General features: G+C 52.6%; 2 protein-coding genes across 3 annotated transcripts in view; both read right to left on the bottom strand.

The window, feature by feature from the left end:
• ACTN4 (actinin alpha 4) overlaps positions 1-9,181 on the bottom strand; it is an 82,102-nt gene extending 72,921 nt beyond the window's left edge. The window contains exon 1 of one of the 2 annotated variants that reach the window (XM_038381388.2): positions 8,940-9,181. In XM_038381388.2, coding sequence (XP_038237316.1) covers positions 8,940-9,089 — 150 coding nt within the window. In that variant the 5' untranslated portion in view covers positions 9,090-9,181. The remainder of the gene's footprint in view (positions 1-8,939) is intronic. The other variant, XM_038381387.2, reaches the window with a different exon arrangement.
• A 10,753-nt stretch (positions 9,182-19,934) lies between these two features.
• On the bottom strand, positions 19,935-24,798 carry EIF3K (eukaryotic translation initiation factor 3 subunit K). Its single transcript, XM_038382391.1, has 8 exons — positions 24,569-24,798; positions 23,723-23,821; positions 22,968-23,088; positions 22,212-22,286; positions 21,617-21,683; positions 21,163-21,240; positions 20,285-20,410; positions 19,935-20,083 (listed from the first exon to the last, which is right to left on the bottom strand). Exons 1-8 carry the CDS (start codon positions 24,724-24,726, stop codon positions 20,052-20,054), a joined length of 756 nt encoding a protein of 251 aa, XP_038238319.1. The 5' UTR covers positions 24,727-24,798; the 3' UTR covers positions 19,935-20,051.
• Positions 24,799-25,058: the final 260 nt, after the last annotated feature.

The raw sequence follows: 25,058 nt of genomic DNA, 5'->3' as shown, positions 1-25,058 counted from the left end.
AATAAAACTAGAAGTCCAATGTACATCAGGTCAGCCAGGAGCTCAAAGCCATTCAATTGTTACTGATGCATCAGAAAAGACATAGGAGAAGCCTGTTACTAGCAATGAATCAACAGAAACAATGACCACTGCTCCTTAAAAGCACAGGGAGAACAGTTATCGAGCACTATTTTGTCACTCTGGATGTTGCTCAGCCTTTAGATGTTGAAGAAGGGAGTGGGTGGAGTAGTGAACTGCTAGATGACTTGGTTTGCTAGGATCTAGCAAATACTAGCAGGTGCACAAAGCACTCAATCCTGTGGTTATGTATAAAGTTGCCTAGCTCATCTTGTTTTTCAGTCTTCACTGTTGAATTCACTGGAGCCTTATCTACACTAGGGAATTTTACAGAAACTTTCCCAACAGCACCAGTCAGAGTTTCATTGTAGATGTGTTTAATTAACATGGTTTTAAATTTTATGCAGACAGAACATAGGTGGTTGTTTTCGCTTCAAATATAGGAAATATGAAACCTGCTGATCAATATTGCAAGTTGGTGATTAGTATTCAGTGATCACACACCAGTGTATGAATTTATCTGACTCAAGTTGCTAAAGCTAAAATAGCGGGAAATAAACAGTTGAAGGAACTGAAATAATGGAACTAGACCATTCTTTTACAGTAAAGTGTAAACGTCACAAGTTAAATAGAAAGTCAGTCTCAAGAACAGCAGAAAAATCAGTTTATTTGCATTTTTCAAGCTCAAATTTGCTACTGAATGAAACTTTGTATTGAAATGGAATAGTGATGACTCATCAACCTGGAAATGAGACTTTATGACAACAGCATCAAAACACAGCCATGACAACTCATATCTCTGTTTCAAACCTTTCACCAACTCTTCAATATCAGCTTCACATAGGAATAGTCTACGTTCATCTTTGAAATCCCAAAATTGTCAAAAATCAAGTCTGTGATTATGCCATAAAACTGAAAGGCAAAGTCTTGAACTTTCTAAGTTGCAACCTTCTTTGATACTAAAAATCATCACTGTCAATGCAGCACAGAATGAGCAATTTAAAGAAATGATTGAAGCACTTCACAATGATATACTACTCCAGACAAATTTGAACTCTTGGGCCCGCTAACAGGTGTAGAAATGGCACGAAGTAAACTAACTAAAAGTATAAAGATTGACATTAATGCAAGATGGTTGAATGAACATGACCAATGAACCAATAATGGCTGAAAGCATCCTATAGAGGAAAGCATGTTTCTGCTTCATGCTATTTATTCTGTGGCCCTCTTCAAATAAATGTGACCAAGTAGCTAAGGGGACTATCCAAGAATACAGAGAAGCGTATGCCAAAGTGGTCTTTGCCTTTTGCTCAGACACCAATAAAATTAAAGTGAGTTTCTGATGTGTGGGTGTTCCGGCATGCTATTGCAGCCTCACTGAGAAGTTAAAACACCTAACAGTTCTCATGCACATTGTGCAGGTGCTCTGTAAGCATTACTCCTCACCCGCACAAGGAAGTTCGATATTATTGTCTTTTTAAGGACAGGTAATCTGAGGCAAAGGTTTAGTGTTGCTCAAGGCCACACGGTGAGCCAGTGGCAGAATCCATTCTTGGCTCCTAGTCCTGAGCTCAATCCACTAGAGCAAACTGCCTCTAATTTCTGTACAGCACTTTGAAGTAAACTGCTATACAAGTGCTAAGCATTAACATTCAGCAGAGCTAATTTTTCTGCTTCTCTGTACAGTCAGTTGTCCCAAGTATTGCGCTGCAAGAAAAAACCTAAAAGGACACACAGCTAAAGTATTTCAATAAGTTAGATGCTGAGTTCTCTGTTTTATGGTCTTGATGAAACCACTGGTTAAGAGGCTTATTCTGTACTGATGCAGTTAAATACAGCAAAGATTTCTTTGAGAAAGAAGCAGGAACTATTCTGAGGAGGGTGAAGGGATTTTTTTTTTTTTTTTTTTTTTTTTTTAAGTAGATTAGCCTTTGAGCAGACTGGAATTTGAAACTGCTACTTCTGCTCTGAAATCAGTGAACCTTGTACTTCCACTAGCATGCCAATTTAAACATAACCTGCAAGAACATTCAGCATTTCTTTACTCAGCAAACCTGGCCACCTCAAGTGAAGATCAGACAAACAGTTTTCCTTTGTGCATCTTGGTAAGTTACATTAGGTTGCTGAAATACAAGCACTGCCCAGGCACATGTTAACATTAAGACTATCCAGTGGTGTAGCCATGTTGGTCCCAGAATATTAGAGAAACAAGGTGGGTAAGGTAATATATTTTACTGGAACAACTTCTGTTAGTGAGAGAGAAACTTTCAAGCTCACACAGAGCTCTTCTTCAAAGTCACCTGAAGAAAGCCCGGAAAAAGAGTTCTGTGTAAACGCCAATAAAAGATATTACCTCACCCACCTTGACTCTAACATTAAGACTAAGCAGTTTCATTATGATATAATGAAGCAAACAAATACCTAAATGCTGTCTAAATATGTCTTGTTGACCACACTACACACACACTGTATTCAGCACCATCTACAAGAATAAGAAGCCGACTCTCCACCAGTTCAGATGAACAGGTCAAACATATCCGTTACCACTCCTGAATCTGACCACTTGCTACAGATTTTGACATGCAGGAAAAGTGCATGGTTTTCAGGTTTTAAATTGGTCAATAGAAGACAATTGTAACACATCCCTGAGAACAGGATATGAGTAAATGTAGTGAGTTTTAAGTTTTTAGCAGGTACTACACTATTTAAGTTTCTCCACGCAGAGCTCATCACCCATGCACGTAATTCAGAACTGCTGCACTGCCACAGCCTTTTATTTTGGTCCTGACAATCCCTTAATTTCTTCCAATTCACCTCATCCTTGATTTTCAGTGCTCTCGATTAGTCTTATAATGCACCCAATCCCCACAAATCCATGCACACACACTTTATTCCTAATCTGCTATTTCATCTCAACCTTCATAATATTCTGGTCCCGTCCCTACCCCAAACAGCTCCAGTGAGGCAGCTCAAGCCGTATAACCCTGTTATTTCAGTCCTGGGCACAAGTGCACTGTGTGATAGTGGACAAGTATTCACCAAAATTAGGCCACAACACTTGTTCCACCTCCTTTTAATCAAAGGTGGCACCAGATCTCCAAGCACAAGTTCAAAGCAAAAGTAAATGTAGTTTTTCCTCCAGGATTCACTGTCCTTCCACAGCTGCCAGAAAGCTCAACTCTCAAACACTAGCTTAACACTTGTTTGTGATTTTCCAAGCACAAACATTCCAGCTATTTTAGAAATGCCAACTATTTTTGTAAAAGGAAGTATTAACTACATTTTATCATCTCCTCAAAGTTTGAGTGAAGCTTGCAGCAACTCGCATTGAAATCTGGCAAAATGATATCAGATATAGCTAAAGGGAGAAGGATTAGATACCTAGGCAATACACTAAACTTTCAGAAAAGAGTACCATAGCCAAAATAGCATGCAATGCTATGTATACATCAGCTGCTATGTATACATCAGCATTTTCATTCGCTATAAGGTGTGAAAATGAAACACTAAACTGAACTGTTCAAATATCAAGATCGCAGTGACCACTAAACTATGAAGTGTCACCTCCCCTCCCCATTTATTGGGCTTATATCAGTCTAAATCGTTGGTTCTTGACCAAGGGTACCCTCTGGAAGACCTTTGTGTACATCAACTCGTCTAGATACTTGGTTACTTTTACAACAGGCTACATAAAAAGCACTAGTGAAGTCAGTACACGCTAAAATTTCAGACAATGACTTGTTTATACTGCTTTATACAAGGAAATGTAAGTACAATATTTATATTCCAATTGATTTATTTTATAATTAAAAAATAATGAGAAAGTAAGCAAATTTTCTGTAATAGTGTGTTGTGACACTTTTGTATTTTTATGTCTGATTTTGTAAGCAAGTAGTTTTTAAGTTAGGTGAAACATGGGTGTACACAAGACAAACCAGCATCCTGAAAGGGGTACAGTAGTATGGAAAGGTTGAGAGGCACTGGTCTAGACTGTGCTTTGACATTCCCCATCCGTCACCATAGTTCTCTTAGAACATTCTCTTAACATGGTCCTAATTGAATTAAGCATTATATACATAATTATACAAGCCAAAATGACTTTAAAAAAAAACCACAACAGCCACATTTAAGGCCAAGTCAGTTCTATGACTTCTCATCTTTTATTACATAAAACAAGCTACCGGAGCCCTGATATTGCTTATATGAACAGGGCCAAACTGTCATCACATGATCAGGGCTCTATCATGTTATAACAATCATCCTGCTTGGTCAAGTCTCACTCTGGTTCCCCACACCAAGGCCTTGTCTACACTGGGCTTTTAACTGCATTTGAAAACAAAACCTGGATCTGGTTTAAACACGGTTCCAAACATGATCTGAGCTGTATAGATGGAGCCACAGTGGGAAAACCCACATTTCCAGGGTTCTGGACACACTACTGGAGTCCAGTAAGTTTTACTTACATGCCCTACTACACACACAGTTATACAGGTGTAAGACTGCTTACAGTAGTACGGCTTATATTGGTTCCCTGAGCTGTGAATTCATACCTATATAAACTACATCTACAATAAGAAAATTTTGCCATCTTAACTATGCCAGCATTATTAAAATCAACATTTTTTTCTAGTGTAGATTTGCTCTAAGATAGCTTTCAAAAAAAGTTTGACTGGAAAATCAACTTTTGGAGAACTGATTTGAGAGTCTGGTCCTATCCACATCAGTCAATCCATATTTGAAGCCAGTTTAGCTGGAATGGTGGTTCAAAGCCCAGTATCAACAAGGCCTTGAAGGATCAATTTTTATCATCACGCAATTCTTAGAGGAATTTAAATGTATTTAAAACAATTTCCAGTTTACTGCAGAACTGTAGCCCGATTTCGAAAAGGTGACTCCGCTTGTTTCATATCATAGTAAAATAGTTTCAGTGAAGTGTGAAGGACAAATGGATGCAGGGGGAGAGAATACGGGACGGGTTTCATGCAATTCTACATCATGGAAATCACACACCCTGAAACAGTCAGCATTAATAGCATTCTCCCACAAGAACAGCAGCTAAGGTGCCACGTCACAGTGATAAAACCTTTAGCCAGGTGTTCTAAGTGGAACTAAGCTATTGTTCAATGCTTGAGAGAGGGCAGAACCTTTTCTTAATAGTAATGCATCAGCATGATTTAAAAGTGAGCCATTTTCACTATCCCCCAAAATATGGAAAAATCATTACCAAAGTGAGTCGGCTTTTACACACTGCTGAAACAGCCTACTGGCTATTTTAAAAATATCTTCAGTCTGATTTCAGCCTAAACTCACAAAGCTTGACAGCACAGACTTGTTACATAGTTTTGACAAACACATACTTGTTACATTTAGAATAAAATACTCCCTTTGAAAGTTTCTTCTCTTGCCAGCGTGGAGTCTAAAAATTCCTCCACCTCCTTGAATTTTGCTTTGTCTTAAATAGCTGTCTTAAATAGCACACAATTAAGATAATTAAACAAAATAGCAGATGGCCACCTTGAATTCTCTGCTGCCTGCCTAAACATAAATAATCTTTAAATTATTAACCAACATGAATGCAAAATCAGCTATAGGTCAGAGTGCTCAATGTATTACTACATTTGCAGGGTTCTGGAAAAACTGGCATAGAAAATGGCACATATTCTTCACAATCAATTGAGTCTTACAAGCAAGGTGTTGCCCTGTTGTGATGAAAGGATTTTTTAATTACCAGAGTCATCTATGACTTGAAGGGAGAGAGGAAAAAAGATGTGCCCTACCCAACTTTGTGATACTCCCAATATAAAATTAGATGAGGTTGGGGGAGGGAGATCAGATTTATATAAGAACTCAAGTGTTAATACTGCAGCAGTCCTAATAGTTCCGGGCTTCAGTTGACTGAATTCACAGTTGCAGTCATTGCAAGACAGAACCTGCTAAATTTAAGGGTGTTGTTTTGTAAAATGGGTTCTCATTCAAATATATCCTCTCATCCTGAGGAATGCAAAAGCTACATGAATTGCAAGTGTCACACACATTAAAATGCATGCATGGTTTTAGATGCATTGGGCACAAAAAGGTTCCTGAAGCACAGAGCTCAGCCATGTGTGAATCTGACGATAACTACCCCAATATACCTTGAACACTGAACAAACCAGAGGATTTTGATGCCATCACAGCAAATTTAGTCCACCCAAGCAAATATTTCCAAATCACAGGCCACAGAAATGGAAGGAAGGATTCCTGCAACCCAGCAGGATTCACAGAACCACATCAGTTACATACAGCTGCCCTCAGGAGTGATTATAAGAGGCAGGGTTACACCCTTGGCATTTTTATGGCTGTCCATGTGCCTATTAATGAATGTCTGTGCATTGTAGCGTTTTTGTACGTGCAGCTAGAGATCACAATAGGGGTATTTTTATATATTAGTATAGATAGCTGGTGCAGCAGGGGCCAGTCAATTTTTACACAAAACTATTTAGACATACAAAAAAGCATATAGACTGGAGTTTTCACCTCCATGGTCACTCCATATCTGGCTCTCTCAGCTGACCAGACAAGAGCAAGGAATGAAACTCAGCCAGTGGAAAAGATTGCTTCAAAGGGGCAGGGATGCAGCAGGGATCTATTACAGAAGCCACTAACTCCATAGGTCAACAGCTCCCAGTGGCTCTGTAGTGAGATCTCAAGGAGATTCCAGGGAAGGGGTTTGGGAAACAGGCATTTCCCTTCCAGGGCTCTCAGCATTCCCCACCCATTGTAGATTACTCAAAGGGGAGCACCTCAAAGCAGTGACTAGGAATTTGTTCTCCACCCAGCATCACATACATTTCAACCTGCCCCACCCAACCCCCATGACTCTTGCTTCCTCCTGCAACCAACACCTACTGACACCCTGGCCCACCCCATCCCCTTCCATTCTTTCCCACACGTTAGTCTATAAGGTGTCACAGGACTCTTTGCCATTCTTTCCCACAAGCACCATGCTCTCCATTATATTCTGCCCGACCACCCAGGACCAAAGCCCATTTCCCCTTTATACCTCTCTAATCCCTGTCACCCTGAGCTGATGTTTCTCCAGACTAGGTTCAACAGCAGGTCCTCATCCCCTGCAGAGACCCCTTTCCTACCCCTGCCCCTTCTGAATCTCCCTCTTACTCAGCACTGTTGCTTCTCCTAGGTCACAGCCCCCCAAAGTCAGCAACAAGCACCCTCCCTGCAAGACCAAGCTCTCTCTTCACCTGCCTGATGCCTCCCCAGGAAGGGTCCAGTAGCAGGTCCCTAAACCCCCTCCCCCCCCCACACACCTCCAATCCCCTCCTAGACACTCCCCAGTCAGGACCCACAACCCAAACTTATAAGTGCCCACTTCATGGAGCGCCCACCCCTCCCCTTGCGCTGAGGCATCTCCCAGCCTGAGTCCCAGCCTCACCCCACAGACACCCCCAGCCCCCACCCAAATCTGTCATTCACCACTCCCTTTGCCCCTAAGGCCTAGAGCCACTCCCTCCCCCGCCCTTCCGGGCACCCTTTCACAGGACCGCTTCGCTCAGACCCTCCCTGTCTCCTCACCCCAGACACCCTCCCTCGCCTTGCACCTCTGCTTAGCCCAGGTCTCCCTCCCCCCCGCCCCCCTCTCCCCCGAGAGTCACCTCAGCCCAGACCTCCCCCTTCGGCCGCCCAGCCCCGCTTTTCCCCTCAACCCAGGCCAACCCCCTAGAGCAAGTCCCCCTCTCATACCCAGAGCCCCCTTCAGCCCCCAGTGTGAGTCCTGCCTGTCCAGGCCTCCTCCTTTAGCCTCCCAAGAGCCCCACACCCCGACTCCAGATCCCGTCCCCCTAGCCTCCCCTCCTCAGCTCCCCCAGCCCCTCACCCCCAACCCTAGACCCCCTGACCCCATCCCCCCGACCACCCTCTCCCGCTAGTCCCCCCTCCTCAGCCCCTCCAGACCCCAGTCCCCCCTTCTCCTTGGCCCCCAGCCCCTCACCCCAACCCCAGACCCCTTGACCTCGTCCCCCCCAGTCCCTCCAACCCCCCTCTCCCCCTAGCCCCCCCTTCTCGGTCCCCCCAGACCCTCACCCCCGACACCTTCCAACTCCAGACCCCCTGACCCCATCCCCCCTCTCCCCCTCACCCCCCCAGCCCGTCCCCCCTCCCAGCCCCTCACCCCCCGACTCCAGACCCCCGACCCCGTCCCCCCCAGTCCCTCTGACCCCCCCTCCCGACCCCAGTCCCCCCTTAGCCCCCCCAGCCCCTCACCCCCAATTCCAGGCCTCCTGACCCCATCCCCTCCAGTCCCTCCGACCCCTCAGACCCCCCAGCCCCTCACCCCTGACTCCAGTCCCTCTGATCCCCCTCTCCCCCTAGCCCTCACTCCTCAGCCCCTCCCAACCCCAGTCCCCCCTCCCAGCCCCTCACCCCCCGACTCCAGACCCCCCGACACCATCCCCCCAGCCCCTCCCGACCCCAGACCCCCCTTGGCACCCCCAGCCCCTCACCCCCAACTCCAGGCCCCCTGACCCCGTCCCCCCCAGCCCCTCTGACCCCTCGGCCCCCCCAGCCCCTCACCCCCAACTCCAGGCCCCCTGACCCCGTCCCCCCCAGCCCCTCCGACCCCTCGGCCCCCCCAGCCCCTCACCCCCCGACTCCGTCCCCCCTTGGCCCCCCCAGCCCCTCACCCCCAACTCCAGGCCCCCCGACCCCGTCCCCCCCAGCCCCTCACCCCCCGACCCCAGACCCCCCGACCCCGTCCCCCCCAGCCCCTCCCGACCCCAGACCCCCCTCGGCCCCCCCAGCCCCTCACCCCCCGACTCCAGTCCCTCTGACCCCCCTCTCCCCCTAGCCCTCCTCCTCAGCCCCTCCCAACCCCGTCCCCCGCTCACCTTGCGCTGCTGCTTCTCCCAGGCGGGGTCGAGCAGCAGGTCCCGGTCCCAGTCGTCCTCCTGCGCCATGTAGTCGCCGATGCCGCCGCCCGAGCCGGGCCCGTTGCCGCCGTACTGACAGGGCTGCCCGGCTGCGTGGTAATCCACCATGTTCCGCGCGCCTCCCGGCCCAGCGCCCCGACCCACCGCTCCGGCTGAGGGGAGGAGCCGCGCCGCGGGGAGGGGCCGGCGCGCGGCGCCTGCGCCTGCGCGGAGTCCGGGCCCCGCCCCCTTCCCCCGAGACGGGGAGAATCAGGGCGCCTGCGTCGTACGCGCGGCCGGCGCGAAGGGTGACCTCACCCCGTCCGCCAGGCTCAAAATCTCACGGCGCAGGCGCTGAAAACGCCTTCTTTCCCCGCCCCCCCCCCCCGCGGGACGTCACTATCTGCCCCGGCCACTTCCTCGGGCCCCCCGGCGCCTGCGCTCTCTCCTCCCTTTTCCTCTCCCGCCCTCTCGGGGTCTGACTGTGCGAGAGTGCGCCTGCGTCCATCTTTCCCGCTCCCCCCCCGCCTTATCATTGCGCCTGCGCATCTCCCCCCAACGGCTTCTTGAGAGCCACGCGCCTGCTTCTCCCCTCATGAATATTCAGTGTGTGTGTGTGTGGCCAATGACAATCAATACCTCTGTACGAGTGGTGTGGGATGTTGCCTCCCTCTCATGAATATTCATGAGAGGTGGGATTGTCGTGATATCTCATGACTATTCATATTGTCGGCGTGACAACGTCGCTGCTTCATGAATATTCATATCCTGAGTAGGGGCTGCACGTGACATTGTCTTCACCTCATGAATATTCATATAGTGATTAGGCCTTGCCATGAATATGTATATTGTATGTGCCGTGTAACCCCTTGTTAATATTCATAAGGTGAGGGCGGTGTCCTGATTAATATTCATATTGTGGGTGGAGTTTAAACCTCATGAATATTCAGAATCGTATTTCCACCCCGTCGTGGAATATTAGGAAGGTTGAGATGAAAAGCAGGTTAGGAATAAAGTGTGTGCGCATATAGTGGGCGGTGGTTATGTTGCATTATGCATATTCATGATGGCAGCCTGTCTACTTTCTCATCCTCATGAATATTCATTGTACGGGCGGAGTTTGTGCCCCTCCACCCCTTGGCGCGTGTGGGGGCAGGATACAGACATTGCCCCATGTGGGGGCCCCAGAGTGGTGAGCGCCCCTCGGACAGTGCCGGCCTCCTGCCCTGCAGGGGACGGGGGTGTCACGGCTCCAGCATCCAGCCCAACAAAGCCACCCTCAGCCGGCCTGGCCTCTGGCTTCACCTGGGGGCTGCCCCTGCACCGGCCTTGCTCCGCCTGGGCATCGCAGCCGGCTCCTTGGAAAGGGGGCCCTACCGGGTCAGGGAGCCAGCGTGAGGAGCCCCTGTCTGCGGGTGGGCCTGACGCCTGCCATCCTGTCGGTGGAATGGCCGCTACCTCAAGGTCCCCTTCCGAGCCGTTTCTGGGCAGGGGTCAGCAGGCTCCGTAATAACCCTGCGCTTTTCAGCTCCAAGCACTTGGCGAAGGAGGCCAAGTACCATGAACCCCATTGGACAGATGGGGAAACCGAGGCAAGTGCCTTACACAAGGTGACGCAGCAGTAGCAGAGGTTGGAATAGTGAGTCCTGGCTCCCAGCTTAGCATCCGATCCACTGCAGATGCAGAAAGTCCCATCAGAATACGTGCGAGAAGAGACTGGCGGCGAGAGTGAGCACAAATGGAACAGCTCATCCCCGTGTTGGCATGGCTGAGCTCATGCCGCAGCACGAAAGCAGAGAAGCATTTGGACCAGAGAAAAGTGGGGACTGTTCGGAAGTTGGACGAAGCCCAGCTGCGCTCTTGGCTTCCAGTTCTGTTCATTAATCTAGATTGTCTCAAGCCAGAGCTAAAGGCAAGAACAGAACTCCGAAACTTGTGCTCTGAAAACCCAGTGCCCAGCCTTTTGCGCAGAAGGGGAATCTCCATTAGCATTTGTCAGTATAGGCCCTATGATGCACAGCTGGACAGTTTTGATTCCATTCAGCAAAGTCAATGGTGAGTACAGGCAGTTTGTGGTATTTACTATTAATTCTCACCATGTCATTCTTGTGTATAGGTCTCCCATGGAGAGCAAAGAAAAAATGACTGGATGGAAAATTGTCATTAAAATTCCACTTGCCGTTTTGACTGATTCCTGCCCTCCAGCCCCAGCATGAATCCTGGGAGCTGCCTTCTTCTGGAACAATGGGCGGAAGCAGCCATCAGCCTTATAAATAGAAATAGCCCTGCCCCCGAGTAGCCTACCCAAGCTCACGCCTGGCTCCAAGCCATGATGAGAGGGGAACTGCCTTAATATAAAAAACCTTGGTCTGCCCACAGGTTCCCTAATTTGTAACCGCACTTTACACTCAGAAAGGAAGCGGTTTTCCCATGATCAGGCTCCATGACTGAACAGTCATCTTTGCCCTCTGTCACAGCAATTACCCTGAGGCTGCTGGCCCAGGAATGAAGCTCTGACCAATCCCTTGGGGTTCACAGCAAACTCTGTACGGCTGCATTCTGAACCCATGTGAACTTCAAGTGGGCAAGTTTGTGGCATGACAATAAACTGAGGCGTGGTAGTAGCCTTGAGTGGCTGGGAGGGGAGGGGAGTTTTACTCTGACGTCGCCCCTTGGAATAGGTTTATACCGTGATGTGTATGTCATAAGCATTAACAAGGCGCATGCAAATCTTTACCCAAAGCTCCATATTGTCACCCACACGTATTCATAAATACATTGTTATGTCTCTGACATAGTCATAGCCATTTGCATGCACACACATCTGTGCACCCTGCACACACACACACACACACATATTCACAAACACACACAGTCTATTTCTTGGGTGTGCACACACAGATTCACAGACACATGCTGAAAGGAAGGACTGCCTAGTGGTTAGAGCACCGGCTTGGCATTGGGAAAACCCTCATTCAATTCCCTGCTCAGCCACCGAAGGAGAAACGGAGGCACCATGTGGCCTCGGTAAGTCACTTAGCCTCTCTGTGCCTCAGTTGCCCATTGTACAATGGGGGTAGGAGCCTTGCCCTACCTCATAGGGGGTTTGTGAAGATGATTGTGATACTGCGGTAACAGGGTTCGTATGAGGCCCATAGGTAGATTCATAAATACAGTCATGTTTCTCATACACCCTTCTCTCTCTCACACACATTCAAAAATAGAGTCCCATCATACGCACAGTCACACTTCACGCATGTGGGCATACAGCCATTCACAAGCATATACTCACTTAACTGACACATGCTCATATGCTTTGGGAAGCATGAGCAATTCAGCCCATACTTCTGCTTTACGGCCAACGGCTTGCAAGGGCCGTATCGAGCATCAGCTATAGAAATGCTCCTCCCCTAGATTATGCTGCGTTAATGTCACTGCTTTCAGGACATAAAAATGAGGCAGAGCTTCCTCTGTTGCCTCCCAGCAGGGATGGAGCAGCAGCGCCAGTAAGACATTTTTGCCAAGTGTATAATACCTGAAGGCTTCATGATGCATTAGCTGGGTGGGACACAGAGGTCGATCAATGGTTGACTTCTTCCCATAAAAGAAATTACCTCACCCAACTTGGTCATTCCTAAAATGTGTTTGGCAAGCAATGCATCAACCCACTCTGCCCTAGACAAAGGAGCGTATATTTGCGTATCCGACCGGCTGGTCGTCAGGCAGAGACAGGCTCCGTTTATGTATGAATCAGCAGGGGGATGGGAAGAACGGCATGAGGTCATCCTGAATCTGGGGACAAACCTGAGTTTGGGAAGAGATAAGGAGAGAGGAGAAGCCATCATGGCAAGCTGAGAAAGATGGATCCTTCAGCCAAGGGGATTGAAGTCTCTGGGAACTGAATGTAAGTGAGAAACCTGCTTAGGCAAAGATCTTACACCTAGGAAGACAAGGGAAATCAGCACCTTGTAATTCTATGGAAGGCCCTGATTGACTGAAAGGAAGTTGGCCATGGCTGGAGAAAAGAAAAATTGGGAAGAAATCTACCTTGAACCAAGACTGTGTCTTGCTGGATTAAGTTTCAGTCTTCTAGCTGGGAGTTTTCCCTTTATTTGGTTGTAACCATCTCTATCTTTATCCCTTCTGCTTGGTACCACTTAATCAGAGTTTTTCTGTTAATGAACATATTTTACTTCTAATCTAAACCAACCCAGTGCTGCGTTTGAATTGAGGCAATTATTAATTCCAGTTAAGGCAACCAGCCACTGTGGTTTTGTCTCTTTAAAGGAGCAATGGACCTGAATGTATTGAGGAAAGGGCTGGACATTGTAGGACAGATGGTGTTGGGGAAATTTGGGACTGGGGGTGGGTTGCGGTCACTTGGCCAGCAGCCACCAAGGATGGTGGAGTTCAGAGCATGGCAGGGGGGTAACAAGCAGACACACAGACCTTGAGTGCATGCTGACTGGGAGCACCCAGACAAGGAGCTAGGACAGCAGAGCATTTTAAGGCACTCAGGATTACAAGACAAGTGGTGACTAGTCTTTCACTGGTCTGGATTGCACCCCAGATTGTGACACTGGGTACCCTTGTAGCAACGACTGGTGAGAGGTGCTCGATGGATAGCCCCGAGGCCTGGATCTGACGGCAGGGGCAGGACAAAGACCAGTGATCCTCTCTGCCTTGGAAGGACCCCATTTAATCTCCATGGCTGGTCAACGAAGGGGGCTAGTTGTGCTGCTGAATTTTTATGCCACAACAACCTCTATTCTCTCAGGGTCCAGAGAAGATCGCTGCTCAATTCAACCCAGGGAGTGCCTTCATAGCCCCCTGAGTCTTCCAGTCTTGGACACAGAGCCACGGAGCATGTTGTTTGACCCACAGCCTGTTTTGCAGGGCTGGCTTGCCACAGAATCCCCCCCTTTTCCTGCTCTAAAGACCATGCAGTGGGGCAGGGGAGGCTCTTTGTCTCATCCTCCAGTGTGAGAGGATCCTTGATGTCCAGCACGGGCACAGATGTCACTTCGAGAACCCTCCTTGTTTGTCAGCTGCAGCCCTGCTGGAGGCAGCTGCGATTCAAGCATGCAGCCTAGTGAGCTGGACGGTGGAGCCAGGGACACAAGGGGGAGTCCGGGCTCCCAGGAGAGCGATTCTCTGCTAATCAGTATGGAAAAGCCATGGCTGGAAACGATTGGAGGGGATGAAACCAGCACCTTCCTGTTGCAAGGTGTGAAGCGAGGGACCCGCCTCCACCCCAGGGGCCAGTCCTGGGTTGACTACACAACAAAGAGGGACCCATTGCTGGTTCCGACTGGCATGTGGCTGGTGCCCTGGAGGAACAACAAATGATGGGACATTTCTGCCACGTGGGGTTGGTATCTCAGAAAACAAATCAAATACGGCCTAGACTCAGATCTGAGCCCCAGTTCAAGTCTGAAACCAAACCCAGAGCTCCAGCCTACTCTGAATGAGGAGATCCGTGCACTGGGCTAGGAAGGACGGGGAGCCAGGGCTAGACGTAATGAAAAACAGATCATCAGGAATGGAAAAACATTTATAGCCTTTCTTTCTTTCCATCTGGAAAGCTGACAGAGTAAGCCTCTTTGGCTGCTCCCACTTCTATTACGGCACCCACGGAACTTGGGCCAAAGCTTCAGGAAGGCCTCTGGGATCGGGAACAAAGTCAACACTGTTCCTTGTGAGCCGGAGCTACCTGGGCAGACGTGAGGAACATGCAAGGAACGAGTGGAGCCCCAGGGCCTCCCCTAGGCCGTGCAGTTAGCCTCTGCCGCACGTGAAGTAGCTGACGGGGGAGCTCACATCTTGTGCTTCCTGCTCCAATGGAATTGCATTTGGAATGTTTCATTTCCTTTGTCACTTTCAATAGCTCAGCGCCGGGCTTCGCATTTTTTTGACCCCATTCACAGCCTGTCTCGGAGGCTGAACTGGGCCGAAAACCGACTCTAAGGAGATTTATTTTCATTCACTCCTGAGAGAAGGGCACCAGAGCCATCCCAGCCAGTGGCACTCAAGGGCCAAAGGTGATGGCACGTTCACAGTCAAGCAGGAGGAAAATAGACCACTCAGAGCCAATTGCATTCAGGTTTAAGGGAAACATCCCAGGAGGTGGCAATGGATTCTTACACTGGTGTAAGGGGTGGGATCTGTCCTCTTGGGGGTCCCAGATTACTTACACTGAAGTCAGGAGTGGTGTCAGATCTCCTGGGGACCCCGCTACTCAAGGATCAGATCTATCCTTATCTTTGCGAGCACTGTCTAGAGGGGAATACATCATAAACCAGCTGGCGAGCGTGTGTCTGTGTGTACATGTACACACCCTTGCCTTCTCGTAGATGGAATCCAAACAATGTGTCATAAGCTCTATACTGCTAACCCCTAAGTGAGATTCTCCTTCAATTCAAGGCTTAGGCTTTTGGAGCAGGCGGATCTGAGTTCTAGTGCTGCTCTCACCTTGATGTCCAGAGCAACTTCAATGTGCAGCAGCCCTTCTGTCCCAACTACCCTAAGAGCGGCTGCAATCATTTTCCCACTGAATATTTAACCTCACGCAAGGGGTTAGCCTGTAAACATAGGTGCTATCCGGTGAGATCATAGCTGACAAGGAGAGAAGGAGAATGTATTCCAGAAAACTGCCATATAAAGCTCTTTTTGGATGCAAAGTCCCCCAATATAGCCGGGAGTTGGCTGCGAACCAGACCCACAGATTTGGCTGCTTCTTCCCCCCCCCCATTTTGAAATTCTATCAATTTCCCCACACACACACACATTTTTGTTTTATTTCTTAGCTCCGCAAATATGAAGCAAGGGTTATGCCCTCCTATTTCCTGCGTGGCGAGATGCTGAACATTCCTGCGACGTATATATTTAGACACTGGCTTGGAATCCTCTATTTATCATAAGAGGGAGCTTGCTCTCAGTGGGGGGAAAAAGAGCATGGGGGGGTTGCATGACTCACCAGCATGTAACAATCATCTTAACTTCCCTCCCACCCCACCCCACGCTGTTAATAGGGGCGGGCTGGATGTTCTGCACTAAATGCTAGTCCAGAGGTTCTCAAACTTTTTTTTGCTGGGACCCCCTTTGAAAATATTTGGGCTGTGACGTCCCCCTCCCCCTCAATACCACACCATCCTTACTTCTGCCCTGCTGCTGGTGGCGGCGCTGCCTTCAGAGCTGGGCACCTGGCCAGCAGCTACTGCTCTCATGACCCCTCTACCATAGTCTTGCAACCCCCTTTTGGGTGGGGAGCCCCAGTTTGAGAAACGCTCTGCTAAATGAAAAGCAGTACTTGTGGCACCTTAGAGACTAACAAATTTATTTGAGCATAAGCTTTCGTGAGCTACAGCTCACTTCATCGGATGCATTCAGTGGAAAATACAGTGGGGAGATTTATATACATAGAGAACATGAAACAATGGGTGTTACCATACACACTGTAACGAGAGTGATCATTTAAGGTGAGCTATTACCAGCGGGGGGGGGGGGGGCGAAGGGGGAGACCTTTTGTAGTGATAATCAAGGTGGGCCATTTCCAGCAGTTGACAAGAAACTCTGAGGAACAGTGGGGAAAAAAACATGGGGAAATAGTTTTACTTTGTGTAATGACCCATCCACTCCCAGACTAATACGGCTGCTACTCTGAAACTCTGCTAAATGGCATCACTTACGTAGGGAGGAACAATTGGCAGGCTGAGACGCACCCAGGACCGGGCCAGATCATGTCTCCCTGCTGCCTTCAGCTCCCACCTGGGTTCACCAACTGCGTGTTCTCAGAGCCCGTGCCCCTGTTCGCAGACAAGGATGGCAGCATCTTGAGGTCCAGTGAGAGGGAGTGAATGGGACAGAGCAGGTGACGGCAGCTGGGAGGACAGGGAAAGGGAGAGAAACAGGCCTGGTAAAGGAAGCTACACACACAGCGCACATCCAGGCGCACACATTCATATAAACACTCAGCCGGCTGTACGTGCACACACTCCCGTCCCCGGCCACCGCGTGGCCCCTGCTAACACACCCTACCTCTGCGTCTCCGTCTAGTGGCTATAGCACATACAGAGGCTTGAGAATCAGCTACTGCCTTCCAGAAAACAGGGCTGTCATTTTAGCTCAGACAACAGACCCACAGGTCCTAAAGTTCACTGCCCTCAGACAGCCCAAGCAGGGGTAGGCATCATTACGCAGCCCTGGCCAGGGGCAGCCCTGCACTAGGGGCAGGACTGGAATCACTGGAGGTCCTGGCCTCTCCCGGTCATTGAAGAGCCCATGGGCCCCTGTATCAGCACAGCCCCCGAGACACCACACTAAACACCAGGAGACAGCAGCACCGTACCCAGGGACAAGGTGTCCGTCTGTCCATGCCTAGGCCCGATCCTGCTGTCCTCCGCACACACCACGCCCACAGGGTGCAGAGGGGATGGGCTCAAGCCCTCAGTTTCATACTGTAAGCATGAAGGATCCTTGTCCTGTCCCCCCCATGGCTCCCCCCCAACCCACCCTCGCTCTCCCAGTCCAGGTGCCATTTGCCAACATCTCTCCAGCCTCAGGAAGACAAAGCCCCGCAGCTTGTTCCCGTTACACCGCCGGAGCGCTCCACATTCTTACTAGAGGAATGCTCTCGCCAGCTGATCGCAGAGGCAGGACCCTGTGGGCTGGGCCAGCCCATCACCCCCACATGCCCACATGCTCTGAGCCAGCAGCACTCCACCGCCACAACCAACACCTCCTGGTGCCCTCACCTTGCAGAATCAAGCCACGGACTTTCCCATTTCAATCCATAGCTGAGGAGACGGGGACAGTGCTCTGCCACGGCTCTGTTGGGAATGAACACAAAGGGGTAAGCCCTGGACCAGAGCCAATCAGCAGTCCTGGATCCCAGACAGCTTCACCCTAGCATGGGGGGGAAGGAAGAGGGAAACAACAGGAGGAAGATTCGACATTGCAGCAGGACACGGATGCTCTGGCGAAGCCGGATGGTGCCAGCTATAAAAAGCAGCAGACAAAAGGCCTTTGTGCCACAGAGCTGGATAAAGGGACTTGGAAGAACAAAGCTTGTGTGTCAATCCAGCACGTCTGTGGCAAAGCCAGGGCTGATCCAGCCTGGGGATCAGCACAACCTTGTAAGCATCTCCCTCAGACGCACTCCAACCTTGCCCAGGTGGGTGTCTCAGCCCCACCCGCTAGATCCAGGCAGGAACTGGGGCCACTGACTGGGCTGGAGTCAGAGAAGAGCCCTTAACAGCTCCTTGCTCAGCTTTTTCTTTACTCCCTTTCTGCATGGCTGGGGTCCCCCTTCCCTCCAATGTCGGGGGCTCTGCCACAGTGCAGGCTGGCAGCCTCATCGCCTGCAGCCCGGGGGGGGGGGGGTCGCTGAGGGATGTCTCGTCCCCTGCTAGCTACGCGCCTGGCCGAGGCAGGGGTTTGCTGGCAGTGACCCAGCAGCGTGGGGCAGAGACGCCCCCGCCCTGCCGCGATGCAATAAACAATTCCCGCTGGCGTGGGTCTGAGACCAGACACCTCACTGCAAGCGGAGCAGGGGGGAGACCAGCTACCCCCCAACTTCCAGCCCCAACCCAGAAACCAGCCTCCAGCCCAAGGCCCAGGGCAGGGCGAGAGCGAACAAGCCGCACGCTCCCTCCCATGCTTCCTGCACTGGCCAGATGCTCACCCGACCCTGACGCAGAGCGCTGCTGCCCCCCCACTGGATTGCACTGGGCACAGCAGGCAGGGAGCCTCAGGACCAGCATTGTGCCCAGAACCAGCTTCACTAAGAGAAGGCAAAAGTGTCTCGGAGGGGAAACTGCTCCTAGCCCTGGGAACAGAGCACAGGCAGCCCGACTCCAGCCCTCAGGCTGCATGCCCCTGCCAAGAACAGAACCCAGGAGTCCTGCTGCTTAAACAGGAGCCCTCAAAGCAGCTGTCTACTCCAGGCTGGGTCAGACTGGCTGCAGCACTGCTCCAGCTCCCCAAGGAGACAGCCAGCCCCCTTGCCAGCTTGTCCTGTATTCACTGGTGTTTGGTCAGGAGACCACCACGGCAGGACAAGGCTCTGTGCAATTGAGCCAGCGTGGACGGGAAGGCAGAAGCCCACTGGTGCCCAGCCCAGCAGGCGGGGGGGGGGGGGGGAGAGCAGCACCAGACCCTGCTTCCATTTTACTCCTCACTGGAAATGGCTCCTGCTGGTTCCTTCCACAGGCTGTCCAGCTCCAGGCTCCCCTGCTGATGGCATGAGCCTTGCCGGAGAAGGGGAGCAGGAGTGCTGGGTTCTCTTGCCAGCTGCACAGCCTTTGTTAAGCCCCTCGGCCCCCCACTCTCTCATTTGCAGCGTAGGGCTTCCCCTCAGAGAACTGGAGGTAATGAGCATTGATATTAGATGCGTCACACACAGCAGCTCGCGCCCCAGGGCTACCACACAATGCAGAACAGTCAGTCCCTGCCTGAAGACAGACATCAGGCACCCCCTGTAGCCCAGTGCTGACTGTAGGAAGCTGCCAGCCTTCACTTCCCACCCCAGCGTTCAGTTGTCCCCTCCTGAGTGCCATTGGGTACTGATAGGCAGCTGCTGTGTCCACCTTGCCACCACTGCCACTAATAGCCTCAGCCTGAGCTCTGCTCTCAGTAGGGTACCTCGAGGCAGACACAGGACAAGGCGAGGGTGGGGTAGCGCAGATGGGGCAGAGACAAGAGCTGGGCAGAGCCCTTTGCTCAGCCCCAAAGCAGCCTCCCTTGCTCCCACCCCGTTGCTTGGAGCCACCTGGCCGACAATCCCCCCCCTTGTGTTGGAACCAATCACCTCTGTGATGGGGTCGATTGCAACTAGCAGCTTCTCGGGGATCTTGTGCTGGCTGGAGTCCCACTTACACCACTGGGGTTCTGCCTGCTGCCCCCACCACCACCCCAAGCACCAATCAGCCCCAGGATCCCACGTTCAAGGCTGCATGGAGAAGAAAGGAGACAGGCCAGGGGCAACGACACGCTTTTATTGGCAGAGGTTGGACTGGCATTAAAAAGGGAACCGAACAGAACCCCTGAGCGAGTTCTCATGGAGCAGCGAGGAGGGCGGTGATGGAGGCCCCATCACTGGGAGGAAGCCATTATGCTGGAGACACCTGCGAACAGAGGAAGGATAGAAATAAACCCCCGCTCAATGGATCCATTCCCGGCCCCCCACTGATTAACAGCCTGTAACAGCCACTGCTGGATCCCAAATGCAGGCCTTATTCCAGCAAGGCCCCCACTGGGGCCTGTGAGAGCTGGGTGATCCCAGCGAGGGGCCTGACATAGAGCCCAGGCGGGCACAAAGCACTTACTGTCAAAGTCGATCTTCTCCACTATGTTCTTGGGTTTGATGCTCTCCTCCTGGTTACAGATGAAGATCTTACCCGACTCCGTTTCTGTCCAGCCGTATTTGCTCATCCAGACCTTTAGCTGGTTGTCTGCAGACAGAGGGGCCGGGAGGCTGAGCAGATGGGCTCTCAGCGGAGCCTTTGCCTCTCCTGTTAGTGCCGGACGGGATCGCGTCCAAGGACGGACCATCGGGGGAAGCAGAGGATGCGAGAGTCTGCAGGCCAGGCCAGTCTCAGCCAGGGCAGCTCTGCTCGGGTGACACAGGAACCCAGCCCCAGGTGGGCTGAGGCGCTGCTCCAACTCTGATCCTCTAGCCCCACACATCTGCAGCAAGACTGCCTGCTACCTTGGCTCTTCCCCTTTTAACCTGCCAGCTGAGATCACGGAGCTGGCTGACAGGAGCCCCCGGCTCCTATCCAAGCCCAGTCAGGCACGCTGCCCCATACACGATATGAGGGCAGAGATCCCCAGCCAAGGGAACACAGGAAGGGATTCTGTTCTTTGCTACAGCACAGCCGAGCTCAGTCCCGGGTTTAACTGCACTGAGCTGGGCCCACTTATCCGTCACTCATCAGTCCCACAGCTTCTCCTCAACACATGAGCCTCCAAGTCAGACAATCCCGCCCCCATCTCCCTCGTAGGGACCGTATGCTCCCAGCCTGCAGTGGCACAGCCCTGATCTGTACGTGGGGTGGTAATATAGGGCAGGAGGAGCCTTGTGAGAAATGCCTGTCATTGCTGAGCTAGTTCAGAGCAGGGATGGGAGACCTGCCCAGGAAACAGCAAGCGCGGGTGGCACCCATGAGCCCACAGTGGGCACTGGAGGACTGAAGGGCCTTACCTGAGAGGTCACCCAGCACCTCAGCCAGCAGCCACCGGTCGATGTGCTGGTACGTGATCCCCACCACGTGGCAGATGACTACAGGAGGACACAGAAGAGACAGATGTTGCTATTTCCACATGACCTGACTCCCCCTCCCCTCCCCACCCAGCATGGCTGGGGCTGAACCTGACCCATCTGCTGGAAAGAGTGAGGTGTTAGCCCCAGGTGGATCAAGCCCCATTAGACGACAATGAGACACGGTGAGTGAACAAGCCCTGGTTCAGCACCCGTCTCCCATAGGGACAACGTAGGAACACCCAGCCCAAAACTCCAGGACCCTGGCTTACCAGCTGACATGCTGGCCACCAGAAGGGATTTGGTGACTGGTCCCTGATCCCCACCAGGAAGGGGACACTGCAATCAGGGAACAGGGTGCACCGTGGCAGAGAGTGACATTATTAGCCAGACTTACACTTCCTAACGGAGTCTTCAAACCCTGTGATCCCATCCAGAAGCTCCATGTTCTCATCCAGGGCTTGCTGCAGAGGAAGGACTCTGCGTTAGCACAGGACAGTCACCTGCCAGGGAGCTGCAGGAACTACAGGGCGCAGCAACGGGCCAACTAGTTCAGTGGCCAGTGATGAATGCTGCAGAGAAAGGAGTCTGCCTCCCCCCTTCCTATTTTGTGTTCTTCTAAAGGGGACCAGTGGACATCCAGGTGGTTAATTCCCTCCTGAGCCCATCCAGCCATGAGTCTACACTGTGATGTAGAAGCCCTTGGGTTTGTGTCCTAGAGAGCCCAACTGCAAACCTCTGCTTCATGAAAGGAGTGTGCACTAATGGTTAGAGCTGCGACAGGCACCAGGACTCCTGGTTCTAGTCCCAGCTCTGGGAGGGATGATACCAAGGGGTTAGATCAGGGGCCGGGAGCCAGGACTCCTGGGTTCGATTCCCAGCACTGCACAGACTCGCTGAGCCGGTTTCCCCCTCAGAGAGTAGACAGGCTAAGAGGCGCAAGTCATTCAGGCTGGTGAAGCCCAATAAGATCTTGGGGAGGGGACACTCACCCAGAAGGCCTGGAAGTGGCAGGTCTCCAGTAGCTCCCCGAGGTAGAGGATCTGCCTGATCGGCCTCTCTTCTTGCTGAGGTGCAGGGGTCAAGGAAAACATGCATGGGAGAGGGGAAGGAAGCTGAGCCAGCAGGGTTGGAGCACAAGAGCAAGTCCCCTGTCCCTGACACTCATTGCTCAAGGCCAGGGGGTTGGAGAGCAGCATCCCAGTGCCGCCACGAAGAGCGGACATTTCCCTCTTCAAGCCCTGCTGTCCGGAAGAAACTTCCAAGCTCTCTGTGGTTGGGCTCAGCTGGGAGGGAAGGAGGAGAGCAAGTGGTAACCTGTTCCTTGGCACAAGAAAGCCAAGCACCCGCCAGGGAATTGAAACAGATGCAACAGTATGACGCACAGTTGGAGTGACCGGCTCAGGGGAATGGGAGACGCGGCTCCTCCCCCTCTAGGGCACCGGTTCTGATCTAAGTCAGTACTGAGCGTCCTCACCAGCCAACCACCATTCATTGGCTTGTCTTGAAGGAGCTCCCTGTTCACATCATCTAAAGCCAACACCACTCGTCACCCTCAGAAGCCAAGAGGCTATGGATCATGAATTTATTTCGCACTGCTGGGGTGTCCCCCCAGCCCAGAGCGAGGGTGTGCACCCATCATTGCCTATGCCACCCCAATCTGTGGGGAGAGCCCTTCAGAGACCAGAGCAGTTGGACAGGCCACTGGGTGCAAGAGGGGCATGCCAGGAAGAGCCTGGGAAGGATACATGAGCCTGGTCGATCATACACTTGCAGAGGGTGAAGTCTGTGTGCGGCAGGTTGGTCAGGGCTTTGAGCAGGATCTGAGCCGTGACAGTGGTTTGGAAGAAAGCAGGATTGAACTGGTACCTGAGGACAGAGAGTGAAGAGGTCAGCAGCCCTGGGGCACCCATCAAACCCACGTTTATCACCACGCAGACGTCAGGAGAAGCTGCGCATCATTCGTAGAGCCTAAGGCTAGATCTGCCCCCCCGTATAGCACAGGGCACAGGACTGCCTTAAGTCAATTCCTCCCTGACCTACAGAATCTTTCACAAAAACAGCCAGTCCCAATTTCAAAATTGCCAGCTATGGAAAGTACACGATGGCCCACGGTAAACTGTTCCAATTGCTAATTACCCTCCCTGTTAAGTGTCCATTTCCAGTCTCAGCCTGGTGACCTTCAACTCCTAGACCTTGGTGGTGGTTAGTCAACTGCCCAGCTCTGAACTACTCTGAGCTTTAACCACGGCTCTGACCAGCTAGTGATGGGGCCTGCTCCACGGGGTTCGAAGGCACATAAGGACTAGGTTAGCGATTGCAGCAACTCTGTGCTGCCCCAGAGACAGGCACTTGCACCAGGGAGTCTCCCTGTAACTGGTGGGGCCCAGCATTAGCCAGGAACCCTCCAACGTGCCCATGCCACCAGCCCAGCTCTGTGTGATCGTGCACAGGTCTTGCTCCCTGGCATGATGCAGAGGTGATGGGTATCCCCTCCACTCACAGCTTGAGCACGGCCAGGTTGGCCTCCAGGTCGTAAGCATTCTCCTTGGCCTGCGTCTCCACATAGCGCTCCAGTGTGGCCAGGTTCTCAGGGTTGTACCTGACATACAGAGGGGTCGGTGAGACACTCAGCAAAGCCCCCGGAGAGAAGGGAGTCCAGTGTTTGGCAGGTCCCCTGCCACCCCCAGCTCGCCATCCACAGGAGATCCTTCCCCCCACACCAGACCCCGGCCTCCAGCCATTTCCTTCAGCCACCTCCACGCCCACCAAACCCTGCTCCCCCTCCACCCCCATAAGTCCCCCTGCTCCTGCCCACCCAGCCACTGGCCCCCAGGCCTTTCCTCTGCCCATACTAGACACTCCCTCCAGACAAAGCCTACACCACAGCCCCCCCACCTCAAAACCCAGGCCCAGCTACAGCCAGCCCCAGCCCAGGCACCTGCCCCGAGAGTACCCAACCTGTATCAGGCACCATCCCCCACGCTATCCCCACCCCCCCCCAGCCAGCCCCCACGCTATCCCCACCCCCCCCAGCCAGCCCCCCCAGCCAGCCCCCACGCTATCCCCACCCCCCCCAGCCAGCCCCCACGCTATCCCCACCCCCCCACTGCTCCCATCCCCCCCAGCCAGCCCCCACGCTATCCCCATCCCCCCCAGCCAGCCCCCACGCTATCCCCATCCCCCCCAGCCAGCCCCCACGCTATCCCCACCCCCCCACTGCTCCCATCCCCCCCAGCCAGCCCCCACGCTATCCCCACCCCCCCACTGCTCCCATCGCCCCCACGCTGCCCCAGCCAGCCCCATCCCCCCCCCACTGCCAGCCCCCGCGCCGCGCCGCGCGCGGTACCGGTCGATGCCCTTGAGCAGTTTGCCCACGTTGGCCCGCATCTGCTCGAACAGCGCCATGGTGCGGGGGGCCGGGGGCGGGGGCGGAGGCGGGGCCGCGAACACGGGCGGCCGCGACGCCGTCGACTTCCGCTTCCGCCGGCCGCCCTCACGAGGCATGATGGGAAGAGCGCACGCGCCGAGGAGCGAGAACAGCCGTTGTGCCCCCCCGCTTCCCCATATCCGCCCTCGGGCCCCGCCCCAGCCGGGGGCCACGCCCCCACATCATCCCCCACCCTGAGGCCACGCCCCCGCATCATCCCTCACCCTGAGGCCACGCCCCCGCATCATCCCCCACCCTGAGGCCACGCCCCCGCATCAGCCCCCACCCTGAGGCCACGCCCCCACATCATCCCTCACCCTGAGGCCACGCCCCCACATCATCCCTCACCCTGAGGCCTCGCCCCCCTGAGGCCACGCCCCACCCCCCTGAGGCCACGCCCCCACATCAT

The sequence above is a fragment of the Dermochelys coriacea genome, chromosome 23, assembly GCF_009764565.3.
Source record: "Dermochelys coriacea isolate rDerCor1 chromosome 23, rDerCor1.pri.v4, whole genome shotgun sequence".
Taxonomy (NCBI): Eukaryota; Metazoa; Chordata; order Testudines; family Dermochelyidae; genus Dermochelys; species Dermochelys coriacea.
Note: the sequence above shows the minus strand (reverse complement) of the source record. Positions and strands in the feature narration are given on the sequence as shown.